Source organism: Syngnathoides biaculeatus, chromosome 2 (assembly GCF_019802595.1).
Source record: "Syngnathoides biaculeatus isolate LvHL_M chromosome 2, ASM1980259v1, whole genome shotgun sequence".
In the NCBI taxonomy this organism is placed as follows: Eukaryota; Metazoa; Chordata; class Actinopteri; order Syngnathiformes; family Syngnathidae; genus Syngnathoides; species Syngnathoides biaculeatus.
In genome coordinates, this window is record NC_084641.1 from 23,378,615 (window position 1) to 23,402,288 (window position 23,674).

At 41.8% G+C, this 23,674-nt stretch overlaps 1 protein-coding gene across 7 annotated transcripts in view; it reads left to right on the plus strand.

Annotated features, from left to right (window-relative positions):
• Positions 1-50: 50 nt before the first annotated feature.
• Positions 51-23,674, plus strand: part of LOC133512410 (myelin transcription factor 1-like) — a 141,466-nt gene continuing 117,842 nt past the window's right edge. For 5 of the 7 annotated variants that reach the window (XM_061842019.1, XM_061842027.1, XM_061842065.1 and 2 more), the window contains exons 1-3: positions 51-180; positions 813-883; positions 1,945-1,982. In XM_061842019.1, coding sequence (XP_061698003.1) covers positions 160-180; positions 813-883; positions 1,945-1,982 — 130 coding nt within the window. In that variant the 5' untranslated portion in view covers positions 51-159. Of the gene's footprint in view, positions 181-528; positions 734-812; positions 885-1,884; positions 1,983-23,674 lie in introns of those variants that run through there. The other 2 variants (XM_061842043.1, XM_061842050.1) reach the window with 2 other exon arrangements.

Here is a 23,674-nt window from a genome sequence, read left to right on the forward strand (position 1 = left end):
GGGCGGGCCAACAGGTGCAGCGAAAGCAGCCAATGGGAGACGGCGAGGGGCGGGCCCTGGATGGCGTTATAAACGCGCAGATAACTCAGAGACGACAAACTTTGTTGTTGTCTTACTTTGGTCCGCGTTCACATTGCTCATCGGCATGCACTGTTGATTATGTGTGGCTTGAACACTCAGGTAGGAATCACAAACTTTATTCAACCAGAGTCATTGACAAAAAATTGCCTTGTTTATCATAACCAAGTGAATCCACCCGCCGGGGACGCTTTCCGAGCACAAACGAATATGCCGAAGCTTTATTTTAAAGCTGAGATGCAGTGATAAAAGCACCCAAAAATGATGAAGGAAAAAGACAACAAAATGTAGTAGTAAAATAAATCACGAACCATAAATCAAAATCTAACTTCTGTATTTTGGACGTTTCGTTTAAGAAAAAGCGTACTTCTCGTTTTATGCCCCCCAAGAAAACGCTGAGTTTAAAGCTGTCGTCCACGCGAGGGCAGACTTTCTTTGTTGCCCGCGTAACCAGATGAGCCAGCCACTCTTTACTACAAATATTCCTTTATAGTAGACGTTGCTAGTTACATGTCTTTAGATAACGAACAGGTCAAAAAGCAAAGTATCCGACCAACCAACTTTGTTTTCCAGTTCAAATTCATCTAAAACATGAGTGACTTGATGCATTGCGTATATTCAAATGCAGGCAAATGTTCAGTAGAGTATAGAGCTTGTGAGTTTTGGCAACGTTTTCACATGTCAATCTGGACAGTAGTTGACTTGCAGGTGCTTTCTACTTTGTGTTTGTTTAGGAAAATCACTGCAGATCCCCCACCTGTCTTCACATAGACAGCAGTCAACAAAGATCAACTGACAAAATCCAGGTGATCTTGGGACAAGTTGTTTTCAGCTGAACTTTAGCAGTTTTGGAAGGGTTGGAATAGATGTGCTTATTTATTTAGTTTTCGACATTCTCCAGAGGATAGGGTCCTTTACATTCTGGACGCGGCATACACTAAATTTGAAGTATTCAAGTGAAAAGAATTTAAACCTTGCCCTAAGCAGATCTTGTGACTTTTTGCTGCTGTGAAGTGGCCACTTTTCAGAACGTCGGAGATGGCTGGGAGGAGACGCATCAATACTGTCTCATGACAGAACAATGGTGAACTCTGTGTGACTGTAAGAGTCGCTCGGGGCACAACATTCTTACTAAACAACACTGAGCACTGACTTTGAATTTTTTTTTACTGCTTGACTACCTCTCCTTCAGAGAAGAGATTTTTTTTTTCTCTCTCTCGACCCAATGCTGAGCGTTCACTTTAAATATTATCTCATGAAATGCTTTGGATTCCCACACTTTTCAGAACGGACCAACTCTTTAAACATTTTTGTATGATAATAAGTGGATGTGTTTTTCCGTAGCACATGCTCAATGTAGTTTAGGCCGCGAGCCATATTTTGTTTTGCTCTTGGTCTCTGCTGGATGAACATGATTGTTGCTTCTTGTCTTGAAATGTTAAACGGCACCACAACCATTCTGACAGCATTTTTTAAATGAAGAGATAAGACAAATCTCTTTGATTTGTGTGCCACAGATCAAAGAAATCATCTGGTGGTGTGGTTTTTTTTTTCCTTTCAAATCAGACTAGAAAAGTTGTGGAAAACTATTCGGGGACAAAATCAGGATTCATGGTAACATGAGAGTTAATATGAAGGTTTAGAAATACAAAGGTAAGTTTCTGTCTTCATGTTAATGCTATGAATGTTACACGGTATAATCGTATTTATATGTTTTACGATTTTAAAATGTGCTTTAAGGTTGTGATTGAAGGGGTGAAAATGCATATTTTTTTCAAAAGAAATTCATTTTTGGGTCTTATTCAGGCACATGGTGATGTATGAAGTCATCAGGTCACCAATAACTCTTCTCACACTTGTTCACTGGGACCAAGCCATGGAGGATTCCGAATTCTCAGAAAAAGGTAAGATGCTGATTCTACTGCACATTTTGTTCGCGAGTTTAGTTTTAATTTATAACACTGTTCAGGTAACGCAGTGTTGGATGTGGTCAGCATGTTTGCCTGACTACTGTAGAACGAGCCTCGAGTCTCAGTTCTGACCGATTTTGGATATTGTCCGCACGCTACTCTGGTTTATTCTCAAGTTCCAAAAACATGCATGTTAGGCTCCACACATCCGTCATGAACATGATAAGTGAATAAGAGATAAGACTGAGTAATGAATGAATAGATGTGTGGGACTGGGTAGAGAGCGTCTGCCTCACAGTTCTGAAGACAAGGGTTCAAATCTCAGTCCCACCTGTGTGGAGTTGAAAGTTCTCCCCTTGCTCACTTGGGTTCTCTCCAGGTACTCCGGATTCCTCCCAGATTCTAAAAAAAAATGCATAATTGAACACTCTAAATTTCCTTTAGGTGTGAATGTGAGGGAGAATTTTTAATTTATAAGTGCCCTGTGATTGGCTGGCAACTAGTTCAGCCTGAACATAGCGAGGATAGAGTCCAGCACTCCTGCCACCCTTGTGAGGTTAAGCGGCTTGGAAAATGTATGGATGAATTGATGACTACCTTTTCATTTAAAAGACCAACACAGATTCACCGACATGCATTCACTACTTACAGTACACTACTGCATAACCTTATGGATGTTGTCATTAATAGCAATCAATTACATAGACCTGTGTCAGAGTTTGAAATTTAAAAGTAAAAGTCATCAACTTTATGGTAACGGAAAATTACTGTTAAAACGAAAAATTCACACAATCCGGATTTCAACTTCAAGTGTAGGATACCGAATGTCTTCTGAAGGTCATCCCGATGAATCGTCTCTTTGGATGACAACTGATCACAATAGCAGCATCGCTTTTGCTGTATTATTGTACTGTCTCATATATTATAGCGCGTTAAGTTGTATTAGTTTAGTTTGACTTAAGTTTGCAAACCAATCAGTGTGACAGATTTTGTTTTTTGTTGTAATTTATGAGTGAATATGTCACACAGTCACCAATGCGACAATGTTTTAAAAGATTACCCCTGAAAATTTTAGCAGGGAAATTTTGGGACACCTTCTGTAAAATAACTAACCATCCATCCATATTCTGACCTGCTCATCCTCACGAGGGTTGCGGGTATGCAGGAGACAATCCTACTTGTCATCGGGGAAGAGGCGGGGTACACCCTGAACTGGTTGCCAACCAATCGCTGGGCACACAGAGACAGACAACAGTCGCACCCACAATCGCACCTTGGGGCAATTTAGAGTCTCCAATTAATGCATGTTTTGGGGATGTGGGAGGAAACCGGTGTGCCCGAAGAGAACCCACGCAGGCATGGGCAGAACATGCAAACTCCACACAGGGGTGGGGCTGGGATTTGAACACCGGTCCTCAGAACTGTGAGGCCAATGCTCTACAGCTGCTCCACCGTGCCGCCGCAAAATAACTAGTGAGGATGAACTTCTTTGTTTTAAAACAAGAGCAAACCAAAACATGAATATCTAATCGAATAAATGTATTTCCTACCATTCCCACCAACATTTACTTCCCCTGCAAAAGATCGTTTTAATTTAATGCAATTTTCAGTTTGTTCGGATCAATTATTCTCGTGGATAGATGGTAACTTTGAACTCCTTGTTACATTTGTTAGTTTTAGTTGATGAATGACAAAACTCCATCTGCATGGGATCCACACGAATGGGACCCAACCCACATGACCAATGAAAAATGATGCTAAGTGGCATCTCAGAGGAATAGGCGCATTGATTGGATGTCTAATGTAGGCTCTGACTGGCACCTGCATCTCAACAGCTGTGATTTGTCTCTGATTAGACCTGAAATTGCAATTATTTTCTGTATCAATAGCACGCGTTAATGAGACCATTTTTGCCAGGATCCCAATCGACATGCGCCGGTCCCGGTTTAGTGTGCAAATCTGCGCTTGCTCTCCAGAAGGCCGAGTTGATCACAGTGGGGGACAACAGCTGTGCTACAAATCAGAGCCCATTTACTGGTGACATAGTCATTAAAGGCTGCTCGTCTCATAAAACACAATGCACGTGGTCACCACTCACTCCGTTCACACTCATAACTCAGCCGACTGGGCACCCACTCACAAATCCCATTACCATTGCACACAACCCCTCACAATGTTAAACAGAGCATACAGACGAGAACGGGCATAATAATGATGATGATGATGATGATATTGTCATAGAGGTAAAGATGTATATTTGGTGTGTAACAGAAGTGGCATAGACATACTGTGTGTAATTACTGTATTGCTTTGTGATGCATTTACACACAAAAAAAGAGTGGATATGCATTATCGTATGCATGCTTGCATGTATGAGTGGGAATACAGTGTGTGTGTGTTATTGTTTTACATAAATAGGGTAAAAACACTTATCTACATAGTTTGCTCCACATGAGTACCGTTGTTTTGAAAACATATTTCAAGTGTGTCCTCTAAATGCCCAGGAAAATGTGTTAGCACCGCTGGTATTGTGTTTGTAATGGTGTTGGTGATACTTGAGATGAGATTTGTATCTTTTCCTGGTATACCATGGCCTTCAAATGCTCCCAAGGATGGAAATCATGGGGGTCTTAGTGGGCACCCCAGAGGAACACCCCAACCAATCCAAGGATTTTTAAATGGCTGATTTAGCTATTGACACATACTGTAAATACTACAATGGCCTCAAGCGTGCTAAAAGCGAACTGGGAATTTGCCACCCTCGTTTAGCTGGGATCGAAAAATCCCCTTCTGCACCAAGTTCAGCTAATTTTCGGCATTAATACATTCACCGCCAGGCCTCCCAGTTAACATGCATATTTAACTTTGAAAGCCGTCAATGGCAGTCTAAAGATTTCTGTCAACAAAAAAATGGTCGAATAATCGACCTTTCCGACCTGTCAATCACTCGTACAATAATAGCCAATCAGATAGCCGCATTGTCTTGACACGCCCCTCTCGCCACATTGTCCCACAAGCAATGCTGGTTGTCAGTAGCGTGCGCTAGGAAGTTAATGTTACGAAGAAAATGGTCCTCACATGCGCTTAGGGGAACGTGCCATTCTGATGAAAGATGTCCTGCTAGGTTACAAGGGGCCCGGTTGATACATTTTCCAAAGCCTAAAACACAGTTGACGAAGTGTCTACGATGGGTTAAGGCTCGCGGAAGAGCGTACGTACAACTAAATGTGGACAATATCAACAAACACAAGGCTGTATGTTTCAAAGTAAGCGAGGGAGAAGTATCTTCTCTGAGTTTGATTTCATTATTATCAGTGCTTTATACTTTGCAGGAGAACAACTTTCACTTTGTTAGTGTATCACTGACCTGCTGAATGAAGTGTGTCACGTTTTATGCCGAAGAGCCGGGTTAGTCATACTAAATGCGTGATGTCATGCAAGAGAAATGTCTATTTGCCCATTTGTATCACATCGGACTTTTAAGACAGCAGTGGGTTTCCTTTATGAGCCAAGTTAAATGAATACTCACCGATCCGATGAAGACTACAATAATATTAGTCGTGATCTTAAGAAGTAAAAAATACTCACCCTGCTTTACATGTGCAGCACGATTCCACCATTTTATCCTGTTGGATTTCAATATGAAGTTTGTGAGGCATCAAATATTTTTGCAACGATTGCCAACGTTTTGCTGTAACTCTGACATTGCGTCCTGCTCCGTCCAAAATGTTAATTCCATGTTCATATCCATGCGTGAAATAGTTGAGACCTCTCTGCAGAACTCTCTTGGACAAGTCTGATGCATTTGGCAAAACACATACCCCAATATTATCTGGAATACGCGATAGAGAATAGACTTCAAACATGTTCTGTTCATTCGGCATTTTGAAAGCTTGTGGGACATGGATAAGGGGGCGGAGCTTAAAGTCACCATCGGAAAGGTCTATTGTGGGACCCCATATTCGGGGCCACACCATCAGTTTATAGTATACCTTGGATCTTCGTCCGACTCATCTGCTGATGAGTTTGTTTATGCTTTAATGTACAATATACTGAGAATCCACACGGACAATAAAATATATGCATGTTTTGAATTTGAAAGAAAGCAGATTTTATTTTTCTAACTAGGAAGGGTTCCGTGAAAATGCATATGAAATCCTTTGGGTTCCGTACCTTCAGCAAGGTTAAGACCACTGCTTTTAACTCATTAAACTCTTGTCTTAAGGTAAAGAAGGAGAAAAAGATCTATACAGTTTTGCTAGACAGAAGGACAGAGATTGGAAGGATGTCCAGCAGGTTAGGGTGATTAAGGCCAGAGATTGAAATGGGTTGACTGGTCGCAGTAGTGTTGTAATAGATGAGAAGAGAATACTATGAGGAGTTGATGAATGAGGAGATTGAGAGTGAAAGAAGTGTAGAAGAAGCTGGTGTGGTGGACCAGGAAGTGGCAATGATTCATAAAAGGGAAGTTAGAAAGCCACTAGACATGATGAAAAATGGAAGGGCAGTTGGTCCTGATGCCATTCCTCTAGAGTTCAGAAGCATCTAGGAGAGGTTGATGTGGAGTTTTTGGCCAGCTTCTTCAACAGAATTCAAGCAGATGAGAAGATGCCTGAGGAATTGAGGAAAAGTATGCTGGTGCCCATTTTTAAGAACAAAGGCAAGGCGCAGGACTCAGGACAGATGTTAGTATTTGCAAGCAACAGTATGGTTTCATGCGTCGAAAGAGTACCACAGATGCATTATTTACCTTGCAGGGATGAGAATTTTCCGCCGATCGAAGGATTTCCGACTTTTTCAGACCAAAATGACCATTCTCGAGATAAGCGCAAATCCGTTGAGAATATTTCAGGGGGTAGGGTATCGTGCACCTGCCTCTCGGTGGTGGGCTCCGAGCTGCAAGTTCAGTTTAGTGCTAGCACAAGCACGACTATCATATGCCGTTCTAACTTGCTCGGTAGTGTAAATATTTGCATTTTGCGACATAAACATTAAAACTCGTTTGCGGCAGATTACTCGATTGGACAACAGAGTTATACAGTGTCACGATCCAATCATGTTAGCGGTTAATCGAGTTTCACCATTGCCATGTACATGTGTTCTCGGTTCTCAGAAATTGCAGTGCAACTTGTTAGTTACCCAAGTGATGGCGCGAACTGAGCGACGGTGTGTTCATAGTTTTACGATGGCGAAAGTGTTAGGAAAAAAAAAAAGGATGAAGATCGAGCGAGGGCAATTGACAAGGATGCTGGAATCCAAAACTGTTTCAGATGGGCATGGCTTAAAAAAAGTGTAACCGTTCAGATAGGACCAAAAACGGTATCAACATGTCTAACCGAACACAAACAAAAAGTGGACATTCCCGGCAAAGTGCTGTGCACTCTGTGTTCCGATAACAGCTCGACCCCCCCCCCCCCCCATCGACAGACATTTTCAGTGTTTTTCCAAATTGGTCATTCTCATCCCTGACCTTGTGTTTGTTGATGGAGAAGTACAGAGAAGGTCAGAAAGAGCTACATTGTGTCTTTGTACCTTCTAGAGAAAGCCTATGACGGAGGACCCAGAGAGGAACTCTAGTACTGCATATAGAAGTCTGGAGTGGGAGAGATGTATGTTAGAATTATACATTACATGGATGTGGGTAGCAGAACTGTGGTGAAGTGTGCTGTAGGTGTGACAAAAGAATTGAAGGTGGAGGTGGGACAGCATCATTGATCATCTGTGAGCCCCTTTCTTTTTGCAGTTGTGATGGACAGGCTGACAAATGAGGTTAGACTGGAATCCCCTTGGACCATGATGTTCGCAGATGAAATTGTGAGCTACAGTGAAAGCAGGGAGCAGGTGGAGGAACAATTAGAAAGATGGAGGTACGCACTGGAAAGGAGAGGAATTAAGATAATCAGAAGGAAAGTAGAATATATGTTCATGAATGAGAAAGGTGGAGTGGGAAGAGTGAGGCTACAGGGCGAAGACATACTGAGGGTGGGCCACTTCACATACTTGGGGTCAGCAATCCAGAGCGTTGGTGAGTGTGGTAAGGAAGTGAAGAAACGGGTCCAAGCAGGTTGGAACAGCTGACGGAAGGTGTCTTGTGTGTTATGTGACAGAAGTGTCTCTGCTAGGATGAAGGACAAAGTTTATAAAGCGGAGGTGAGGCTGGATATGATGTACGGCTTAGAGACGGTCGCACTGAAGAGACAACAGGAAGCAGAGATGGAGGTGCCAAAAATGAAGATGTTGAGGTTCTCGCTTGGTGTGAACAGGTTGGATAGGATTAGAAATGAGCTCATTTGAGGGACAGCCAAAGTTGGATGTTTCGGAGACAAGGTTCGAGAGTGCAGACTTTGATGGTTTGGACATGTTCAGAGGCGAGAGAGTGAGTATATTGGTAGAAGGGTTGATGGATTTGGTTAGTGAAAACATGAGGGTAGTTGGTGTTTAAGAAGACGACCCAAGATGCATGCAAGCAGACTTACATGGTAAAGGATGAAGACAGCACAGTGGACAATTGGTTAGCACATCCGCCTCACACTGCTGAGAACCTTGGTTCAAATCCGGCCTCGCTTGTGTGGACTTTGCATGTTCTCCCCATGGCTGGGTGGGTTTTCTCTGGGTACTCCAGTCTCCTTCCACATCCAAAACTCTAGACTCTAAATTACCATTAGGTGTGACTGTGAGTGTGACTGGTTGTTTGCTTGAATGTATCTCGTGATTGGCTGGCAACCAGTTTATGGTGTACCCCACCTCCTGCCCGCAGTTAGCTCGAATAGGCTTCAGCACCCCAACAAATAAGTGATATAAAAAATAGATGGATGGAAAAGGATGACACAGTGTAGTGACTCCTCACGGGACAAGCTAAAAGGAAAAGAAGAACAAGATGGTAGAATACTCTTGTCTTCATCCATTTATGATAACTGTAAAGACATCCAATTTTCAAAAGTTCATCGGTATCTCAGAAAGAGCACTGTTTTCAATTTTGCTCTATGCTGATTTGCGAGTGCAATTTTGCTGCCACATCGTGCCACTTCAGATCAAAGATCCGTTGGTGTGTTGCGACAACATAATGATGGTCCCCCAGTGGCATTAACGATAAAGACGATGCCATCACTGAGCAGGAATCGATCCCATGCTGCTTGGAAAATGGATGGATGGACAACTTGAGAGACGTCGATGGAGCATTTGTACAATAACTAAAAAAAAAAAAAAAAAGACCTCTTATCACACTGAGAGACACTTGTGTTCGTTTTAATGGAAAAAGCACATTAAGCAATAAGATAAATATTCTGTATTTAAACAAATATGAGTAACAAATGTATGGTTTTTTAAAAATGATTTATTTGTGTGATGCAGCTGCAAATAAGTGTTTGAACACCTGAGAAAACCAATCTTAATATTTGGTACAGTAGCCTTTGTTTGCAATTACAGAGGTCAAACGTCAAACTTTCAATATAACAGAATGTTCAAATACTTATTTTCTTCACTGTATATAAATAAAAATGGACTATCTATCTATCTATCTATCTATCTATCTATCTATCTATCTATCTATCTATCTATCTATCTATCTATCTATCTATCTATCTATCTATCTATCTATCTATCTATCTATCTATCTATCTATCTATCTATCTATCTATCTATCTATCTATCTATCTATCTATCTATCTATCTATCTATCATCTCTGATATGCACTCCTATGTGTAATCAGCAGATGTCAGTATTTCAAAGCGTTCAGTCGCTGTCAAGTTTTTCCCTCACTCCGTCAAGTTACGTCCTAAACAAGCCTTAGTAACAAAAACAAAACCCATTTGGGTTTTTTTGGGAGGGCAAAGGAGGGAGCGTCAGTAAAAAGTCCAATCTTTTTTGCCATCTCCACGAGCAGCATGTTTGGTGAACTGATTTCCAGCCTGCACATGATTAAGTTTCAAATGATTTCCCATTACCTGCTCTCAGTTATCGTCTACTCCTCTCTGCTCATTTATAGTTATTATCCGCGGCAGCCATTCCGCTCATGTGTGCTGCACCTTGTTGACTTTAGCCTCATTAGAAGGCCAAATGAATATGACAAGTTGTGACATTAGACCACAGCTGGAACGAATGCGCCAGCCACTCACACTCGCCAGCATAACCAATTTTTTCTCTCCCCGCTTTCCACTCACGCGTTGATTCGTAGCTCACTTATTTTACGGTAAAGGCTTTGATTTGTGTGCGGCAATATTGGAAATATACATGGGTATGTGTTTTGAATTGGATTGCACGCTTTGATGCTGAGATAGATTGTAAACTGCAATTTTTATTAAATCCTTCATTAGGATTCATCAGCAAGATTGAATCAGAGAAAGGTCACTGTGTAGACGCGCCCCCACCTCTCTCCCTTTTGCTCCATCTCCCCTTATGTATACCCTCCTCCCCCAGCTCTCTTGTTTACCCCCACCCCTTGTTTCCACTTCCACACTACAGAAGATTGGACTACTCGCCTCTCAAACATCATTTATCCCTCTTGCTCTCTTGAGCCCTCTCTTCCCTCTGTGGCCTTTGCCTGAAACACATATCCAACGAAATTGGGGGAAAATGATCATCATGGGCCTGCGAGAGAAACACAAGGTGAAAGTGACATTAGCATCACCCAACAGCCATCTCCTCGCAGCCACAGAGGCTGGCGCCGGTGGGACGCCGGTGCCACAAATCATTTGTATAGTCTCATTTCTGCAAGCGGCCCGTGATGTTGCTTACTCCTTAGCGAGCAGATGACTTTCAGAAAGAGGAGAGAATTGGAAGCGATGGGGAGACGAGGAAACAGAGGGGGGTGGGGTGGGGGCGGCTGATGAGAGTGAGGACGAGGGGAGGTGTGGCAATTTGCCGGCGTGAGGAGTTGGATCTGAAATTGAGAGAGAAAATGTGTGCGCCATATGTCAAGTTGTACGAAAGCGAGACATTCACTGTGTGCCTATTTTATGAGTCTATTGGCTCTATTTGAGTTGCACAATGAAGTGTTTTGTGTTTTGTTATTGAATAACCTTTGCCATTGTCTACACACCCCCCCTGCTATAATCATTGCAGGAACCCACCACAAACAACGAAATGGGAAATGCGGTGCACATATTGTCAGCGGCAGTTTGGTCATCTTTGTCTCTCTCACATGTACAAGCACATATACGCCCTTCCCCCACCCCTTTCCAGTGTGAGACATCATGATCCTTCTGGTACACTGAATATATCCTCATGCAGGCTGAGCATTGGTCCGTGCAGGTGAACATGTGACACAGTTTCAAAAGATTATTATTTCACCTACACGCGCACACACACATACAAACCCGAATCACTGGGCTTATAAAACAACCATAATCATACCTGCATGCGCATACATACAGATAGGCGTACCTCTTGCATCTGCCCCGTGTGCATTTAAATGCGCACACACGCCAACGTATTATACACGCACACTCACACATGCACACATACAGATGCACGAATGCCTACAGACACACAATTTTTTTTTTTCTCTATACAAATAGACTTTGATCTGACCACAAATACAAACACGCACACGGTTGGTTTTGAGTAAAAAGAGAGCTGAGACACTTTGGCACAGTGACCTGCGGAGGAACCCGCACACTTTGCCTGCTAGTTCCACAGGGCTTTGTGTTTTCACTTTTCAGGAAATCCATGAAGTATTCATGGTCCAGTCACAGGGATCCGGATATAAGAAAACCGCATCACAGTGTGTAAGTGGAAGCGCGTTGCAAGCCGCTCAGTGGGACTCTGGCTGTGTTAAGCAATACATGCTGGATTTTTTTTTTCTTTCTGTGCTTTATATTTGTAGAGCATATTTCCTCAAATCATTTTGCTTTATTAAATATTGTTTTTTATTTATTCCACTTTGTATGGTAGGCTCGGGTTTGATGTATGTATTTGTGCTCCTGTTTTGTTGGCATTTCTGTGTGGGGGCGGGGTGGGGCCTTTCCTTTTCATGCTCGGCTGCCTTTGAGAAATAAGTCCCTTTTTTTCGTCATTATCTGAATGCCGTCTGAGAGTTGACTGTCTTGAACACACGGACACACTCGCACGCGCACACACACACACACACACACACACACACACACACAGAAAGCTGAGTGTGACCCACATTTATTAGAGCTAACCCCGCAGGGCCTCCAGGGAGTTCCACGGGTGGGGTGTCACCATCAGGGTGCATCATGGTTGGCGCTTGATTCTGAGCTTTGCAACCTTTGAACTGCGAAGCTTCCATCCTTAAAAGGATTGGATTGATCACTACTCTCAGGCTAAACTTTTCTTGGCTTGTTTTGTTTGATCTTACTGCCAATTAGATCGTGAGATTGATAAGGGATGGAATTGGCACTATGGATATACGGGGCCACAGCAATCAAGGTTGATAATCTGTCAAACTGTGAAAATTCTGAAATTATTTGACATTAAAAGTTTTTTTTTTTTCCTCCAGGTAGTTACTGTAATCTGGCTCCTATAAACAACAAAGCACCAAACATCTCGCCAAATAGAAGATTGGAACAGACACTACAAAATAGATTACACACAGTAAAACACATGAGAACTTTCCGTGGATTTGTGGAATTCCGATTTTTTTTTTCAGATGAAAATGTCATTTTTGTGAAATGTGTAAATCCGTTGAGAATTTTTTTTGGGTACGGCTTGACGCGGGGCGAGGCTGTGATCAACACCATATATCGGCAACGCTCGTCGTGAAATCAGTCACAGCTCTGATACCAGAAAACGGCATTGCCATCTCTTTACGGGATTGTATCTGTTTGCATTAAATTTGGTGTTTATAATGACGACAATATTCTGATTTCCGGGAGCATTTTGGTGGTATTTCATTGGTATTTTCACTCTGTTAACATTTCTTAGTTGTGTTTTTATTGTTCATAGTTCTGGCCTCCCTTCACATGTTATTGAGTGGTCTGCACGTTTCCCAGTATTGCGAAAGCCTTGGAGCGAAAAGATGAAAATCGTGCCAGGGAAATTGATAAAAACCACGGGGTTAAAAAGTATTTCAGATGGGCATGGCTTAAAAAAGTGTAACCGTGCAGATGGGCACGAAAACTGGATCAACATGTCTGACCGAACACATACAAAAAGTGGACGATCCCGGCAAAGTGCTGTGCACTCTGTGTTCCATTATGATCAATTATAGAAGACGAGGAGCAAAAAATATCCAGGCGCATTGCCATACCAGGAAACACAAAGGTAAGTTGGACGTAAAGTTCTCAAATATTATATATTTGACAACTGTTAATACGATTAGGCCTATCTGTAACACTGGCCCTGTAGATCACGCATTTTATCGCTCACTTTTATATTTCATGTTCTGTCTCTCTCACTCTCGCTCTCTCTCATATAATATATATATTTGTAGTTTGGCAAAAGTATTTTGGTTGTTTGGACTCATATTTGAAGTTTTCAAAATGTTATGATTGCCCTGTGTTTAGAAGTAACCATTTAACAGTGTGTTTTATAAACAAATTTTCTGCCCAAGGCAGACATTTTCAGTGTTTTTCCAAATTGGCCATTCTCATCCCTGAAAACCAAATATTTGGTGCCAAAAACTTTGCTTCCCTTGACTGCGTGAAGCCTGTGTCCATTGTCATCCCCAAAATTTGCCTTCTTCTTTAATGATCCTTTTCCAGCGTTTTAACACAGCATCATTCGTTTGTTATTTATTTTTGTGGAGACTCCCTTTAGTTTAATCTCGAGCAGTAAATGCTTACTTCACTGGGTTAATTTCCAGAAATCGACTTGGCGAGTATAAATCTTCCACTTCTTGCCCCTGATAAACTCCTTGGTTGTTTTGCCCGTGCGTTTTGTGTCATATTCCTCTGTGGAATTGTGTTTTCACTTTGCTGCTGCCATTGCGCCTTACGTCATCAATGCAGCCCTTCTCAGAAAGATTTTGACAGGTGAGCATGTATGTTTGTATGAAGTAAAAAAAATTTCTTTTTCCAAACTTCAGCCTTTCCTTCACTTTGTAAGTGTTAATCTGGGTCTTTTCCATCCATTTAACTTTGGTCCAAGATTTTTTTTTTTTTTTTTTTTTTAGGTCTGTCTATGTCTACTTTTTGGAAAATTCCAGCCTGGTCTTACTATTTTTCTTGCTAATGAGGATTAGTTGTCTTGCTCTAGTGTACCCGCTTCACATTTTTTCATGATGGCTTCTAGAAACTTGAGATAATTTCACCCATGCACTCTGAAAACTACCATTTTATCCTTCCTTTTACACCTCTCAAAATGTTTCTATTGTCACTTACTGTTTTCCTTCAACATCTGTGGATTTGTACTGAGTACTTTATTTCTTTTTCAGGGCTTTCCAAGTTGTTTGTGCTGTTCGTGTCTGTGCACTGGCTCTCATTGATTTTCCATCTTCTCGCTGGTTTACAATTGCTGCTTCACACAAAAAAATGGGGGGATTCAAAGAAAGGATCATCAGATCCAAATACAAATCCCAATTCCAACAAAATTTGGATGTTGTGTGAAATATCAATAATATGAGAATACAATGATTTTGTTCAAGCTATTGTATATTAAATTGAATACACTACAAAGCCAAAATATTTAATATTGAAATTGATAACTTTGACTGTTGTTTTTTTGTGTCCAAATATACACACATTTTGAATTTGATACCTGCAACACATTCACAAAACGCTGGGACAGAGCCTTGTCTAAGTGTCATTCTGAATGGAACACTCTCATCCCAACCACATATAAGCAAAATCCCACGGTTTGCATACTTTCACTTATGAAACATGTATCTCCTCCATCCAACCCTTATCCCCGACACTACTGCGGTCCTTGTTCATAGCCTCATCACTTCCCACCTAGACTATTGCAACTCTCTCCTGTTAAGCCTCCCCAACAAGTCATTTAAAAAAACTACAGCTTCTTCAGAACTCTGCCATCCGTGTTCCCGGCTACTCAGCACATCATGAAAGCCCAGCAGCAACTCCCTGTCCTACGCTCCATCCATTATAAAATGCTGATATGCACCTCAAAGGCCACCAATAACCCCACCCTGCCATATCTTTTTGACCTCCTTGACGTTGCTGTACCCTACCTCTCCCTCAGATCTTCCTTCTTCCTCCACTTGATTGTCCTTCTGCCCGTCTATCCACCTTGGGGGCTGGAGCCTTCACCTGCTCTGGCCCCCGTCATTGGAACTCACTACCAGCTGACTTCTTTCCCATTCGACCTTGATGTACAACTAAAATTGTTCAACAGTCCAGGGTCTCCATTGTCATATTTTGCAGTTCATAGAGGCTTGAAAGTCATGTGTCCGTGCCTTGGTAATGATCAAGACTCGGATTGATTACATGATTGTGTGAAGGTGAAATTTAGTTTTCTTTATGGGTGGTGCCTTTGGACAAGATTTAAATGTATATTCTTTGCTGCCATGGGGTAGCATCCAAAGGCATGGGATTTCTTTTCATCGTTGTGGAACAAGGTCAGCTCCATGTCCTACTAAAGAAAGAGCACGCCTTTTCCTTAAAGCCTCTTTTGTTAAGTCTTGAGGACATTAAAGTTTGGATGTCACTGAGCCATTTGCATTTTAATGATAAGAAAACAGAAGTTATGATGTTTTGTGCCAGTGGTCCTTAATAATTCTTCCCTGGTGTCTTGGGCCATTTGACACGCTGTCTCAAACGTGGTTTCTAAACTGGATTGGCAAATTGGTGTGGTTCTTAAGGGCATTTTTTTTCATTTTAGGCACTAATGTTAAGGCTCTTCTTTCACAACAGTACTTCAAAACACTAATCCATGCCCGTATTGAAACTCGTCTGGATTACTGGAATGTATTTTATTTTGGAGTCAGCCAATATTCCTTTAAATGTGGTCACTATTATCAGAACGCTGCTGTTCGCCTCTTATTGGTCAACGTAACCCCAATTCTGGCCTCCCTTCTCTGGCTTCCTGTGTATTATGGAATCACTTATATGGTTCTTTTCAAAATGTCTAATGTTCTCTCGCCCCACCTCCTTGTTCTGATCAGAAGCCTCGCTGAAGCATTCTGAATGGGCTACGGCTGATTAATGCTCTTTTGAGGTAGTCCAGTCAGAAGAGCATTACAATAGTCAAGTCTACTTAAGACAAAAGCATGGATAAGCGTCTCGTGGTATTCTTGGTACATGGAAGCCATCACTCGAGATGATTTCTTCACATGGTAAATGACAGTTTTACTATAGTATTTTCCAGAGTACATAGCACCCCAGTTTGTAAGATACTGTCACTCTGTGTAGCATTATTTTTTTTTCTGGACTATACACCATGGATATATATGTACGCTTTGTTGTGAAAAAAGATATTCACTCAGAAAGATGTAAATGTATATTTCCGTACCTTGTTTCCAGACAGTGACAGTAACACAGCAGTAAAACTGCTCATATGTAATACCATTGGTTTTATTCATTCTCTTCCTGTTCACTGAAGCCACTGAAGTCGCTGTCTTCAGTATCAAAGTTGAAGAGCCTCGGAAAGTTTCCATCACACACCATTTCAGTCACTGTTTGTCTTAATTTATTTTCATCCTGAGTTACCGCTGAAATAGTGCTGTTCCCCGCATGTAGCAGTCCAGCCCTTTGAAATCCGTTGGTGATGGTAGATTCTTTCACACCGCTCCACACATTTAAGGCCGGGATTCGAACACCGGTCCTCAGAACTGTGAAGGAGAGACTCGAACCGGTTGCCCACCGTGACCCCCACCGTGCAATATTATAACAATTGCTCTGTGACTGACTGGCAACCAGGCAACAGTGTGCAATCTGCCTATTGCCCCAAGTCATTTGCTCCAGCTTCTGCAGGGATGCTAAAGTTGTATACAAAATGGATACATTTTTAAAAAGTGCATCCTGAGTTTTTTTTTTTTTAATGTCCAAAAATATCATCCTTTATGGCCTCATACTGTATATAGTTCCAGCTACCCATAGTGCCATTTGAAAGCGTTCCTTCAAGATGTGTTCAGCTCAGCTGTGTCAATATTCTTATGGACAAAACATGCCATATCAATAATTAACATTACATTCTGGCACACCGTGCATCAGGGTGGAATAGGTTTTTATTGTCATTGTTGTAGAACAATGAAAAGCAATTTAGCACCTCACAGTTTAACAGCTTTTACTTAAACAGCTTTTTTCAAGGGGAAAGGAAACCAAACTATAGTCAAATCAATTTTATTTATGAAGCAGAAAAACAAGTTGTAATGAGGCAATTTTACATATGGACCAAGTTTTGAACTATGCTCTTCACACATTAATAACCAGATTAAACCCCACACTACAGTATTTCAGAAAATACCTGCACTAAAATAAAACTACATAAAAAAACCATCCTGTACAACAAGGTTTACAATATCACGAGTAATATTATGGCCCAAACATGGAAAGGCCTCAGTTTAGAAGATGTGGATTATTTATGTAACAGTAATGAACATAATTCCATTTGAAATTACAGTGTGGTTTAAATTTCAATATAGTGATTGTATGATTGTGAGTCTGAATTGTTGTATTCCTTGTTTAACTGACTGGTGACCAGTCCAGAGTATAGTACACCTTTTGCCCCAAATCAGGTCCGTAATTATGAACAAGAAAAATGAAACAAAGTGGCTTGATGGATTCCAGGAATTGATCGTACCTTGCAATTAAGCTTGCCAGAGAAATCTTTTCATCGTCCACATATTTTATCATTAATCTAGCAAGTCTCCCTATCCTTTTTCTCCTTTTCAGTTTTACCTTTGTATTTGTACTTAATCAATAGTGACAAATTAGTTAAAGCTCTTTTTTGTTAACAGAGATGAAAAAACTTAAATACAGGCAGATAGGAGGCGTGTACTGTTTGACACAGTTGAACAGTCAGAAGAAATAAAGGTAATATATTGTCGTCTTTAGAACCATTACTATAGAGGGTTGGGCATTGTTTTAATTTAAGTAATTCCGGTTCTTTATTTCGATTCTGATTCGATACGATTCTCCACTACGATTCTTTAAAGTGCCACAGGCACGTAAAGCATGATTTTAGTATGTTTTTAAGGAAAAAAAAAAAAAAAGGCAGCCGGAATGGACCCATCCGTTTTTTCACGACACGTCATGATGTTTATTGTATATGGATTTTTGTACCTCTTGCCATGAAAATCCTCTTGAGGCACTCATTTTGGAGAAGAAGCAGGAAGTGACGTTTTTTTCCACATGTCCACACTGGCGGGTTCGTGTGTTTATACCAGATTTATCTGCGGGAAAATAGCTGTTTTTTCCCGGCGTGTTAGCCAAAACGCCGTCTCGTTGTATTGCTGGATATTGTTCAAACACTCGGGAGGATGGATTCACTCTTCACATGCTTCCAAAAGACCTGGTTCGTCGTGAAAAATGCATTACACAGGTGCAAAGGACGAGAGTTTTGTGGGTTCCAAATGACAGGTAGGTGTGTATAGAGCTATTAAAAAAAAAATAATAATTGGGGGGGGACGACGGCGGCGATGAATAACTGCCAGCTGCGCCGGTGTTGTTCATCGCCACCGTGGAGGTGGATTGGGCGGGGAGGTGGTTTGGCCGCGAGCGAGAGGAGACATGACCCCCCCACTGGCCACAGGTGTGTGGTAGTTACTTCACCCGGCATGGGTCCTCCTGAGTATGTAGTAACATACTGTCAGGGAGTCTGTTGTCAGTTAGAAGTGATCCGCATATCATCTAAATATGGCTCAAAACGATAGGGCAATATTGCCCCGGTAACTTCTCTCGATTATGAGATGTTCTCTTCTTTGAAAAGAGCATCTGTGTCAGAAGAGGCATCGGAAAAAATCTGAAAATATCTGTTGTCCGTCACCCATAGCAGGTGGCACAGCATCTTCTCAATGGTGACTGTCCCAGTGTGGCATCTGTAAATGACGTTGCAGGCAATATGGCTGCCACTGGGATGTCGAGTGAGACTCCCGCAAGTTTGCTCATGAATGACAACTCTACCCCCATTTTTTTTCATCTAGACATTGAAGTGAACAATATATGTAGTTTTCATAACAATATCTATTTTAAAATGTATATAGGCATGTCGGTGGCACTTTAAGGGGGTGGGGCAAAAAAAAGTTTGAATGTTCTAAATAAGAAGTGTCCAAATGATGAACACACCCATAGACTAAAATGAACATTTGACTTAAGGTTCTTTTGAACCAGTATCAATACCAAACCTGTGAACTACAAAGCAATTTGTGTGGAACTAACCCAACTGACTGAATATTCATGAATTGAATATTGAACGGTTAAGTTTTAGCCCAATGTTGAGCTATTTTTCCTTTTTCTTCTTTTTGTCATCGCCATTTATGTTAGTTTGAAGTCTAAAATAAACGGGAAACACCATCAGTGCTAAAGTCCAAACAAACATTTACGTTGTTCACTGTCTCAATGTTGGCATAGATGTATTTTATTGTTCACACACCCAACCGATTGAGAGTTGACTTCATAGAAGGTCTACACGGTTTAGGCACTCCACATTATGTAAAACCCCCCTTTGTACAATATAATCTTATCCCAAGTCTTGCACTGAGGCGACTGATTATTAATTTCAACAAAGTTAGGACACACTTTTGTTCACCGTCGCCGTTGGCCTGAAGCCCGTCTTGGTGCACATTCTTCTTCGCCGGTGTCCTTCTTCTTTGTTGGTTTTTCCAACTTATTTTTCATGGGGAGAGTTGCTGTCATCGACTGAAATTTTTAAATTTTAATGATTTCTGGGAAAACCAGAATGTTCGTCCCGGTTCCAATGGTTTCTCGATTCTTGATTCACAACCCTAGTCCTACAGATGTGGATTGTATCATACAATGTTTAAGAAAGCACTTTGTGGAAACTGAGGTGCCACACAGGTGTCTTGTTTGGCAACAGAGGAGCCCTTGTAACAAACCAAGGTAGAGAATGGGCACTTTGATAGCTGTAATGTGGGGCCTTCCTTTATTAGACCAGGTGGGTAAAGTTTTGCCTTCTAACTCATGAACGCAATGGTTTTAAAAGCACGGATGGAGTGACTTCAGTAGACAGACTGAGCTCTTTTGCTCTTGTGCTCTTCAGCCCTCATGAATAATTCTGCAGCGCTGCTTTTCAGTGCTGTTGTAGTTGCTGTCGGCTGTGGTGTCACTCCTGTCTGAGAGAGTTGGTGGGGGACAGAGGTCTCTTTACTCCTCAGTCCCTTCTGCACTTTCATTCAGAAGCACAGGAAGCAGCAGGAAGAGAAAGAGAGGGAAGTCGTGTCTGGGTGGCTGCCATAATGGCCTGTTTGTGCCCCTTGCTCTGGTTTGGAGTGAATAGAAGACACTGAGACAAGCAAGCCGAGAACAACCAAAGTCAATAGTCTGCTAAGATAAAACAATACAAAGCTGATGTGTCGACCAAAGGGATGCCACATTGATACAAAAATATGACAAAAATCCACACACATGGGGCCACGCGTGTGTGCGTGCACACACACACACACACACATACAAATACATTATATAAATACTCTGAATATACACAAATGCATTGTACTGTTGTCTTATTGCTTACAACTTATACTTTTTCTATAAGTTGGTTTAAATGGAGTCTTGTTTTCCAGTTGGTATCAGTTTAAAACCCCAAACCAAACGGAACGAGGAAGATAGTCTAACCCCTCCTAAGAGGACTAGTACAGAGCAGAGGTTTAGAGGGATGTGAACCTGTTAGTGAACACACTCCCATATTCCGATTTTGCTGAAATGAACTCGGACATCCCTAGAAAAATCATTCCTTGGATGGCAGAATACATTGCTCCAAAACCTGGATGTACATTTCAGCATTGATGATGCCTTCACAGATCTGCAAATTATCCATAGCATAGCCACTAACAAACTCTGATACCCCCCCCAAAAAAGGAACAAAGCCGCATTCAACTTGGCCTCCACGTCAATACATTGCCTTTGATGGGAATGTTGCCACATTCAACGTGGCCACCACGTAAGCACGGGCACGTCTGTTGCCTGGATCTAGTCGTATTGTACATCTGTGGCCAATTCTTGAACTAACATTCATTCTCAAACCTTGTTTAAGTAACAACTGGATACTATTTTTGGAAATGCAGTGTCCAAATGGTCTGTTAGAGCCAATATCCATTAAATCAAGGTTCCATTGTATTTTTACACAATCTCACAACTTTATTGGAATTGGGGTTTGTATATTTGTGGATCAGATGGTAAAGCATTGGCCTCACAGTTCTGAGGACCCAGGGTTCATTCCTGGCCCCGCCTGTGTGGAGTTTGCATGTTCTCCCCGTGCCTGCGTGGGTTTTCATCTGGGTACTCCCACATCCCAAAAACATGCAACATTAATTGGACACTCTAATTTGCCCATAGGTGTGATTGTGAGCGCGGCTGTTTTCTGTCTCTATGTGCCCTGCGATTGGCTAGCAACCAGTTCAGGGTGTACGCTGCCTCCTGCCCGTTGACAGCTGGGATAAGCTCCAGCACTCCCCCGACCCTCGTGAGAATAAGCAGCAAAGATGATAGATGGATGGATTTACAGAAATGGACAAGTGTACTGTAATACTAGTCCAAAATTCAAAGCATGCAATGTAACATTCATGCCTCCACAGTGTTTAACGATTTTGGTGTAGACATGCTAATAACAAGAGACAAATGGAAGAAAATATGATCATACAAGAAAGAGAATGATCATAAAACTTTACTGTATTGTGTAGAAATAACAAAAAATGTGGTTGTGTGTTCTTCTCTTATATAAATTTAGTATATATACACTCATAAAATGCTTCTGTGGAAGGACGCTCATTTTTCTTCACAATTCATACACCCTTTCCACTTTTGCAAGTGTTTTACACGTTTTTTTTTTCTTAATAATAAATTCAGGAGACATGATGTACTGTATTTGTCACGGTAGATGGAGTCGAGCAGCCTCATGTAGCCACATGTACGAATGATCGTGTATGGGTAAGGATAGAGTCATGAGATCTGCGGACATACTGTATTTAAGTCACCCAAGGGTATCACCAGATTATCCTATTTTTAATGTGGTTGTCTATTTCCATACCGGCCAAATGATAATGCTCCAGTCATGCTCAGTTGTGCACGGATCCTTCTCTCCATGAATGTGAGGACGTCATTACACCTCACTTAAAGGGAATGAATGAATGAATTAAGCAGCTTTGATTGGGGGGGAATAAAATTAGCAGCGTTTACCCCCACTGGCCCGGACAGCCCCTTTTTGTTAAATACGCTGGCTGTGTGTCTGCGAGATGATGGCAACCAGGTATAACACATTCCCTCGCAGAATTACACCGCGCATCTCACAGGATTTGCGCTGAACAGGAAAACAGCCCGTTATGTTCAGGGTTGCATTACGAGATAAACGGTACCAACAATATTTTTGGTATTTTTGTATTATTGTTTTTAGTAATATTTTTCATTTTTAGAAAATTCTAAATTCATCCATGATAAATAGTTCTAAAGACGACAAGACATCCCCAGCTGCCCTCTTGTAATGAAAAAGACATATTATTCACTTAAATGACTATATGAAGAAAATAAATGTGAGCTGAGAGCGCGTCATCCATGCGCAATGTTGCGGTAGTGTCATTCGACATCCGAATGGTCGCCAAATTGGCTGCAACGACTGTCCGTGATCTCACCTCGGACATTCGCCATTGAAAACACGCTGTGGCCCCTATTGTGGGATATGAACACGCCCCTTCTGACACGGAAGCTCATTTCGAAAAGGAGAACATCTCACAACCGAGTGAAGTTACCGGGGCAATATTGCCCTATTGTTTCGAGCCATACTTAGATGATGTGCAGATCTCGGCCAAACCACCTCCCCGCCCGATCCACCTCCGCACGGCGGTGATAAAAACAACACCGCCCGCGAGCGACGACGACGCCGCAGCCAAACGCCTCCCCTTCCGATCCACCGCGGCCTGGCGCCACGACGAGCCACCTGGCCGACCGGCTCAGCCTTGTCGACAGGCCTGCGTGAGCCGTCCTTCAGTGGAAGCCTTCCGATATGCGACACATTTAGCACCCCTGATTTATTAATTACGCCCTCCAACTATTGTTTTTTTTTTTTTTTTAGTAGCTGTATACACACCTACCTGTCATTTGTAACCACGAAGCTCTCGTCCTTTGCACCTGTGGAATCCATTTTTCACGATGAACTGGATCTTTGGAAAAGTATGAAGCGCAAATCGATCCTCCCGAGTGTTCGAGCAAAATCCAGCAATGCAACGAGCCGACACGAAGGAACAACGAGCTACCTTCCAGCCGGTAAAACTAATAGAAACAAACGAGTCCTCTTGAGCGCGCTACTGCCTCCAACGTCACTTTCTGCTTCTTGTCGAAAAACAAATCCCTCGAGAGGATTTCATGGCAGGTGTTACAAAAACCTATACACGTCAAAATCGTGTGTGGTGAACAAATGGAAGGCTCCATACCGGCTGCCGTTCTTTTCATTAATAACGTACTAAAAATCATCCATTTCATGACAGTGGTATTTTAACTACATTCCACAATGACAGTGCAATTAGGGGTTTCCTTTGCATTTTTGCATCAAACATCACATCATGCACTTGACTTTCAACCAGGATGTTGGTTGCGTAGCTTTGAGCCTCAGGCAGTTCCACCCCGGATCTTCATTACACAATTTTTTTGTAATGTTTTGA